Source organism: Kryptolebias marmoratus, linkage group LG5, assembly GCF_001649575.2.
Source record: "Kryptolebias marmoratus isolate JLee-2015 linkage group LG5, ASM164957v2, whole genome shotgun sequence".
In the NCBI taxonomy this organism is placed as follows: Eukaryota; Metazoa; Chordata; class Actinopteri; order Cyprinodontiformes; family Rivulidae; genus Kryptolebias; species Kryptolebias marmoratus.
The window spans coordinates 1,101,446-1,109,589 of record NC_051434.1 but is presented as its reverse complement, the minus strand read 5'-3'; the positions used below and the strand labels follow the sequence as shown (position 1 = coordinate 1,109,589).

At 47.7% G+C, this 8,144-nt stretch overlaps 2 protein-coding genes across 2 annotated transcripts in view; one reads left to right on the top strand and one right to left on the bottom strand.

The window, feature by feature from the left end:
• The window catches only part of lipea (lipase, hormone-sensitive a), a 4,531-nt gene extending 1,191 nt beyond the window's left edge, over positions 1–3,340 (bottom strand). The window contains exons 1-8 of the mRNA XM_037975806.1: positions 3,232–3,340; positions 1,777–2,024; positions 1,135–1,419; positions 958–1,048; positions 729–874; positions 466–651; positions 224–376; positions 5–144 (exon numbers count right to left, since the gene is read on the bottom strand). Coding sequence (XP_037831734.1) covers positions 5–144; positions 224–376; positions 466–651; positions 729–874; positions 958–1,048; positions 1,135–1,419; positions 1,777–2,024; positions 3,232–3,319 — 1,337 coding nt within the window. The 5' untranslated portion in view covers positions 3,320–3,340. The remainder of the gene's footprint in view (positions 1–4; positions 145–223; positions 377–465; positions 652–728; positions 875–957; positions 1,049–1,134; positions 1,420–1,776; positions 2,025–3,231) is intronic.
• A 3,831-nt stretch (positions 3,341–7,171) lies between these two features.
• The window catches only part of LOC108228835 (sodium/hydrogen exchanger 3), a 16,654-nt gene continuing 15,681 nt past the window's right edge, over positions 7,172–8,144 (top strand). Inside the window, exon 1 of the mRNA XM_037975766.1 lies at positions 7,172–7,514. Coding sequence (XP_037831694.1) covers positions 7,259–7,514 — 256 coding nt within the window. The 5' untranslated portion in view covers positions 7,172–7,258. The remainder of the gene's footprint in view (positions 7,515–8,144) is intronic.

Genomic DNA, 8,144 nt, shown 5'->3' with positions numbered 1-8,144 from the left:
CAGCAGGTGGCAGTTGTTCAGCGCCCAGCAGTAGGCGTAGAAACATTCCTCCAGGGCGCGAGGGAACGGCGCTTCGGGGGACAGGGAGTAGTCCACGGACAGAACCGGGACGCCCAGCTCCTTGGACCAGGTACGGAGATAATTCTGACGATCAGAGACGGGAAACACAAAGTTCAGGTTCATGTCCTGGGGATCAGAGACAGGAGCAGGACGGGTTCTGTACCTCGTGGGACCGGGACGTTTGGGCCACGAAGCCCCCGCCGTGGAAGTGGACGAGCAGCCAGGGGGAGCGAGGCTGCTTCTGGACCCAGGGCAGGCGGGTCCCCGGGACCGGGACCGGGTCGCTTCGAGACAGCGCCAGCAGCTCCTCGCTGTCCTGAAACAGGAGAGGTCCAAACGTTCTTAACCACAACGGACGCGGAACAACAACCTCCGACAGGAAACGTTTACTTCCTGGATCCTCACCTGACCTTCTCGAAGCTCGTAGGACACCAGTCTCATGTGGACCGGCCCGGGGCCCCAGTGAGCGATGGGCGGGGACACGGTGGTCAGCAGCCTGGGGTCCGAGGCCAGCGGGAGGCGCAGGGCGACCGGAGGTACGGTCAGCGTGACGTTCACCTGCACCGGGTTGGAGGCGATGCGGCTGAAACCCTGGACATGAAAGACACGAAGGAGTGAGGAGCTGAAAGCCAGCGGAGGGGAAGCGGCGAGCGGGAGACCCTGCCTACTGATAAAATGTTGGACTCTGTGACGTTCCAGAAGGACTTCCAGAACTGCATGTCCAGATTCTGAGTGATGCGCTCGAACTCGGCTCCTCGCAGCTCCGGGTCGATGACGTACTTCCCAGACGTGAAGAGAGACAGGGCGGCCGTACCTGCGGGAAGAGGACGATGAAGATGACGTCGTCTGCAGACGGCCGCGTGAGACGAAGACACGAAGACACGAAGACAGCCTCACCGATCCCTGACTGCTGCCTGCCGTACGTCTCTCCGTAGGACACCATGCTTATCACCACGGTTTGGAGGAACGGCCGGAGGGCGGGAGAGAACTGTGAAGTTTAACAGCCGCGTTATCGCCTACACATGATTCTGACGGGTTCACGCGCCCCGCGCAGGAGCCGGGTGAGAGGCTGACCTGGAAGCCCAGGCAGCGGCCGTAGAAACAGGCTTTGTGCATGGAGCTGTACTCCTGCACGAACCTGCGGCTCAGCTCGGCGTCCTGCAGCACGTACAGCTGGCCGTGCTCGTTGTCGTGGATCAGCTGCTGGGCGAGGTAGAGGAGGGCTCGCAGCTGGCAGAGGGCGCTGCAGTACGCCTCCATCTCTGACGCGTTGTGTTCGGCCCTGAAGAAGGCGCCGCTGTGGTTCGAGGCGATGTATCGACCTTTGTGGACGATGTGCAGGAGGCACGACTGCAGGACCTGGAAGACACAGAAAACTGCTTCCTGTGAAGAAGCCACAACTGAGCCGAAGCTCAAAGTACCTGGAAATGAGAAGTAGCAGAACAGCAGCTAAAAGCTAAAGATACCAGCATGGCAGCTAAAATTTAAAAGAAACATAAGAAGACAGAAACAGCCTGGGTGTGCTGAACCTCAGCTAAAAGCTAAAATTAGCATCAGAGGACCTCAAAGATCCGATTGGATATGAAAATATAAACCTCAGAGAATCTTCTGAGTCATAACCAAACCCCGGGGCGCCCAGAGACTCGCACCCCTAATTCAGTCTAACAGGAAGACTCGAGGCAGACAGATGCAGCGGGAGTCATGGCGGCGGCCCACCTTGACCAGCGTGCGGTACCCGTTCCCCGGCGTCTGAGCGTCGAAGTCGTAGTGGTGGTAGACGGCAGTGAAGCTGGCCACCACGGGCTCCAGGGCCCGGCCGTGCTCCTGGATCTTCTTCATGCACGCCACCAGGCGCTTGGTGACCGAGCCGTACGGCGAGTCAGAGGGTCCACACAGAACCGAAATGATGTCATCGCAGACTCTGTCCAAGGCGGCGAACACGACCTTATGATCCATGTCTGAGGCTGGAAGAGAACCGGAGAGGGAACGCTGCGTTAGATCCGCTCAGGAACCGCGTGAGGGGGACGATCATCAAGGTTAAACACACAGACCCCCGTCCTCGTCTTATCTGTCCCGTCCTCGTCTTATCTGTCTCAGCCTGAAGGCAGAACTTTGGAACCAGCGCCGACCCCCAGAGACACCCGGATCTGAGGTCAGCGTTGGATTCTCCTAAATCGTTAAAATCCGTCTGGAAACAGTTCAAACAACAAATAAAACCTTGTTAAACTAAAAACCATCGGGCCTTGAAGGAATGCCTGTCGCCCGCCTTCACAGCTTTATGAGTGTTATCAACCACTCTCAGCTACTACCACACTCCATCCATCCACCATCTTGAATCAGGTCAAACCCAAACAGTTAATCAGCTGTACATGTTCCTCTAATGATTATTTCCTGAAAGTTTCAATAAAATCAGTGCAGAGGTCTGTGAGATATTTTGCTAACAGACACAAACAAATAAACATCATTTTGCCTTCAGGCGGCAGGTGATAATGTGCTAAAAACAACATCTATATATGTAATTATTTATTTTAGGCAAAGAAATATAAAGTAAAGGATGAGAAGTGATTTATTTATCTGCTAATGATCCTGAGGAACTTTGGAGAAAAATCTGTTTTCTTGCAGAAAATAAAAACATATTTTTCTTATTTTTAATAACAAACCGTATTTATCTAATTTTAAAAATAAACTGAAAAAAATTAACCGTTTTTATCTTATTTTGATAATAACCCGTGTTTCTTTGCGCTGTTTACCAAAATAAAAGCCCCGCTCTGGTCCTCGTGCCGCCCTCTCGGCTCACGCGCAGCTGAGTGACGTGGAGCTGTCAGTCACCGAGCCCGAACTCAACACCGTCACCTCACCTGGACCGGGTCCACCTTCGGTTCCGGCGGCTCCGGAACATTTTCGGCCGGTGTCCGGATTCACCGGGTTGAACACAAACACGTCCCCGCCGAAGAGCCGCGCCGACCCGGCGGCAGCAGCTCCGGGGAGCCGCGGACTCAACTTCCCTCACGACACCAACTTTGACGACTTTAGTTGCGCATTTTCTGTCCGCGTCGAGGCGCAGCGGCGCTAACAGCACCGCTGGGTGTTCCTCGTCGAGTTAACGCGTTAAAACGTGTCAGAACCCGGCAGGAACGCGGCTCTGCGGTGGTTTTACCCGGTTTTACTCACCGACCCGCATCTTCTTCCGTGATGAGCCGCCGCTCTCTGTCCGCGCGCTCCCGCGGAGCGCTGCGCGCGCCGCTCCGTCAGTTAGCATCGAGCCGACAGTTAGCTAAAAACCCCGAAACCGACCAAAACTCCGGATTTTATCAATAAAAACTGATGTCCTGAGTTTGGCTTTCAATCTCTGATCGACTTGAATCAAAAATATGATTCTGTGTTTTTATTCACCCCATAAACACTGAGTTTAGACTATTTAATAAAACATTTAAATTCTACAGGCTAACTCCAATGTGAAAGCTTTTAAAAGCTGCTAAAAAAATAAATAAAAAAATACAACCAGCAGAACAGCAGCTGAAAGCTAAAATTGCTAAAAGCTCAAACTTACAAAACAACACCTAAAACGGGCAATACACAAGCTAAAAGCTAATCTTAAGAGTTTTCATGTTTTAGCTGAAAATAGCAAAACACTAAAACTAACAAAACAGCAGCTAAAAACTAAAATGAGCCAAAATAGCAGCTAAAAACTAAAATGAGCTAAAATAACAACAGCTAAAAACTAAAATGAGCTAAAATAACAGCAGCTAAAAACTAAAATGAGCCAAAATAACAGCTAAAAACTAAAACGAGCCAAAAAGCAGCAGCTAAAAACTAAAATGAGCCAAAATAACAGCAGCTAAAATCTAAAACGAGCCAAAGCAGCAGCTAAAAACTAATACTAAACTAAAAGACTTTCAAAACACTAAAAGCTAGCATAAGAGTAAAATATTAAACTGAAGTTTCCCTGTAATAAATGTAAATAAAGTGAATTTATTTCAAAAAGTATAAAAGTTACAAAAATCAAAAGTCATTTCTGTCCTGAATGAGCCGAATGTTCGGTGCTGAATGAACGGTTAAAGTAGCTGAAAGTCAGCTGAAACCAACTATAAACAGTTAAATGTTTTTATGGTGGTTTAGTTTGATCATATTCTGAGTCCTTCAGCCCAAATACAGAATTTTTTATTATTATTTTGAACTCCGTCTCCATGGAAGTTTGGAAGTTTTCTAAAATTATTCCAAAATTTAAACCGATCAGGTTTTCTGGACGCTGTGATCGGCCATTTTTTTAATAAAAAGACTTTCTAAGACGGGGAACGGCTCAACAGTTCGTCCCAAACTCTGTGAACTAATTACCAACCAGAACAAACAATCAGACACCTGCGGTGGACAGTTTGGAGACGATGACCTTTGAACCCTGCAGGAGAGGCGTGGATAATCCCTGGCGTCAGGTGCTCCTCAGGTGTTTTCTGCAGAGTCACCTGCTCGGTTCTGTGTGTACAACAGAAGAACCTGATGATGCTCATTAGTAGCAGATCAGCGCTCAGAAGGTCACTGGAAAGAACTTGTATTTATTCAACAACTCCATGTGACCTACCAGCATTTCCCCGCCGCTCGCCGGCTCGGCTCATGCTGGCGCTTGAGTCCAAGTCCTCCAACAAAAGACAAACTGGACAAATAGCATTTAGAGCTGAAGAGCAGCGTGAATGTTAACTGAAATTAGCTGAAGAAACTGAGAACTAAAAGCTAAAAGGTCTCCTGATGATAAAAAAAGATCAATGTGTTTATTTCCGTAACAACAAGACGATTTCTCACAGCTCAGAGTTAACTCTGAACTGAGAGCAGCAAAAAGCTAGGTAGAAGTAGCTAAAAGCTAACAGTAGGACAAGAACAAAGTTTCTGAAGGAACTGAAGAGGTCTCAATGTGTTTCTGTGGGGGAAATATTTGTAAATAAAGTGAAATATGTTGAAAAGTATAAAAGTTCCAAAGTCCTCAGCAGCCGTCTCCTGAATGAGTCGAACCTTCTGCCACGTGAACAGCTAAAACGGGACCCTAACCCTAACCCGGGCAGAAAGGAAGTCTTCGGTCCCTGATCAGAAACCAGCTGAACAACGAAGCGTCGGGTTTACCCACAAACTGAGAGCAGCTGTTGTGTAAACACCGCACACGTCCTGACACAAGAAATTAAACCTGAGTCGTAAAAAGTAATTACTAATGTTGCCGAAAACAAGAAAAGGTGAATATTATGGCTAAACATCATGTCATTGAGTCTGAAGTATCGGTTTGATCATTTAATCCAAACTTTCTGCTGAAATACAAACTAATTAAGCTGTTTTTGATTAAAATCATTGCTTACATCCTAATAAAACTCAACACCTCAAGTTGCTGATATCTTCTTTTCTGATTTATTATATTTATTATAAATATGTCAGTTTAATATATCATGAACACAGAAACCAACATGCAGAAGAAAAAGTTCCTTTCTGAGTCCGTTTGATCTTTCAGGTTAGTGTAAAATATTAAATGACTGACAATGCTTCAACGCTTCTGCACATTGTTTAAAAACTAAATAAATATTTGCAGTTTCCTGTCGTGTGAGGGGAAAAGCTGATATTGTTGTTAAAATTTAAACCACGGTCGCTGAGAGGCAGAGCTTCAGATAACGGCCTCGGGGAGGAGGAACGATTCTGCTGCTCCTTTCAGAAAAGAAGAAAGAAACGGGTCAGATCACCTTCCTGCACTCACTAATCCGCTTCACCGGCGCTCTGCTTTCCATGAATCTGACGCCACCTGAACACATCGCCTGCTTGGCTGCTACAGAGAGCCGAGGAGGCGACGCCTCCGAACACAACACGCCACTTTTTAACCCCGAGGGCATCATTTAACTTTATTAAACTTCATCTAACTTCATTTATCTTCTGATCAGCTGACTGATCCTCTTATTAAATAACTCATGAGTCCAAATCAACACAAAAATGGCTTCAACTCTGTCATTTTGACTGATTTTAACCTATAATTTGGTGTGGTAATAACTGAGACACATGTAAATTAATTATTTGGAGTCAACTCTGTCTGTTAGTAAAATATCTCATGAAGTTAATGGATTTAAATGAAACTTTTAGGAGATAATCACTGAACGCACGTCTCCAGGTGATGAGAGTCAGTTTTACAGCCAATCAGGCTTAAAGCTCAGGTCGTTTGCTTGATGCTGAGCTGAAGTTTGGGTGGTAGTAGCTGAGAGTCGTCCTCTGAACGTCACTCATCACCTGTCGTTTCTCATCACAGGAAGATTTAAAAGATTGATGGATCCTTTAGATCATTTTTAAACCAGGGACTAAAGATTAGCCTCTGGCTGGAAAGCTGACTGGAAGGACAAAAAATCAGCCGGACCGACCCAAAGTCAGAGTTCTGACCCGGATCGTTGGAGGTCTCTGATGGACCCTGATCCAAAATGGCTGCCCTGTGGACAGGAAGTGCTGCTTGCTGCAGAAAGAAGCTTTTACTGTCACTTCTGTCAGTAAATCAGCTGCTGCAGCGTCTGAATGCATCTGTTACAGAAACTTTATTATTTATTGTATTTATTTTACATTTAACAAACCCTGCTGGTGTTTTACTGGCAGCTGGAGGACGGTTTGGTCCAGAAAGCTGCTCTGATATTCAGGTGTGTGTCAGACATCAGGATCTTCTCCTGCTGGGTTTGATTGACAGCTCTGTCCTCTCTGCGAGGACGTTCTAACCAGTTAGTAACAGGTTCTGTTTCCAGTGTAAGCCTTGGAGCGCTGCCAACAACAGAACTGCTCCAGCAGACGGTGGGTTTTATGAACCCAGCAGGTGGACCCGCCTCCTGTTCCTCAGGTAAAATGAAGTCTGGTCCTGGGTCCAAACCAGACTCCAGCTGGAACCATCCAAACGCATCAACTCTCAGTTTAAAGGTTGGAGCTTCCTCAGTTTCCCTGCAGGGAAGAGATGTCCGTGTGTACAACACAGCCCGTCTTGTTGCTGTTTTATCTTCTGTATTTATCTTTAAAGATCTTTGCAGCATGCCCTGACTAATCAGGGGATTGGGTAAACACTGGGAGGAGATGGTGGAGCATCAGAATGGGCTGAGCTTCACCTGCTGTAGAAAACTGAGTCCTGGGCTGAGAGGCGAGCAGACGGAGGACCATCATGGTCGGGGATGTGAGGAGACACCTGAGAATCTGAGAGAGGGACCCAAACATGGCAGCAGCTGCAGCTCTTCTTCTCTGCGCCCTGCTGATCTTCTCTGGAGGCCCGGCTCGGGCCAGCGAGGAGACCTCAGAGGCCAGCCCGGCCGAGCACGAGGTCTCCGGCGCCGGGAACGAGACGGAGGGCGGCTCAGCTCACGGAGAGGCAGTAATCACCACGCTGCCCATCGTGTCGTGGAAGTGGGAGGAGGTGGAGGTCCCGTACCTGGTGGCCCTGTGGATCCTGGTCTGCTGGCTCTGCAAACTGCGTGAGTCCTGATCCGAGTCTGCTTCCTGTAACTTCCTGTAACTAAACCTGATCCCTTCTTCATACGAAGCAAAAATACTCCAGAACACTGAGAAACAAGAAAACCTTTACTTCCTGTTTTGTTGCATCTAAAACAAAGAAAACCCAAACTCTGTCACATAATTTCTGCTTTTTTAATAGATAGATAGATAGATAGATAGATAGATAGATAGATAGATAGATAGATAGATAGATAGATAGATAGATAGATAGATAGATAGATATGGAGAAATGTGTCTGAAAGTTCTCCTGAATTAATGATGTTAACAAAGCCATCGCAGCACGGGGTATCAGTGGTTAGCTCTGCACAGCAGGAAGGTCCTGGGATCGAACCCCCGGTTGGACCTTGACCTCTTTCTGTGTGAAGTTTACGTGTTCTCCTCGTGTTCTCCTGGTGTTTGTGTGGGTTTGCTCCGGGTTCTCCGGTTTCCTCCCTCAGTCTAAAAACCTGCTGCCTTCAGGCTGAGAACGCTCCGAAACCAGAACAGAGAGACCCGTCTAAACCCGGTCCTGTTAGGATCTAAACCCGGTCCTGTTGGAGCTCTAAACCCGGTCCTGTTGGAGCTCTAAACCCGGTCCTGTTGGAGCTCTA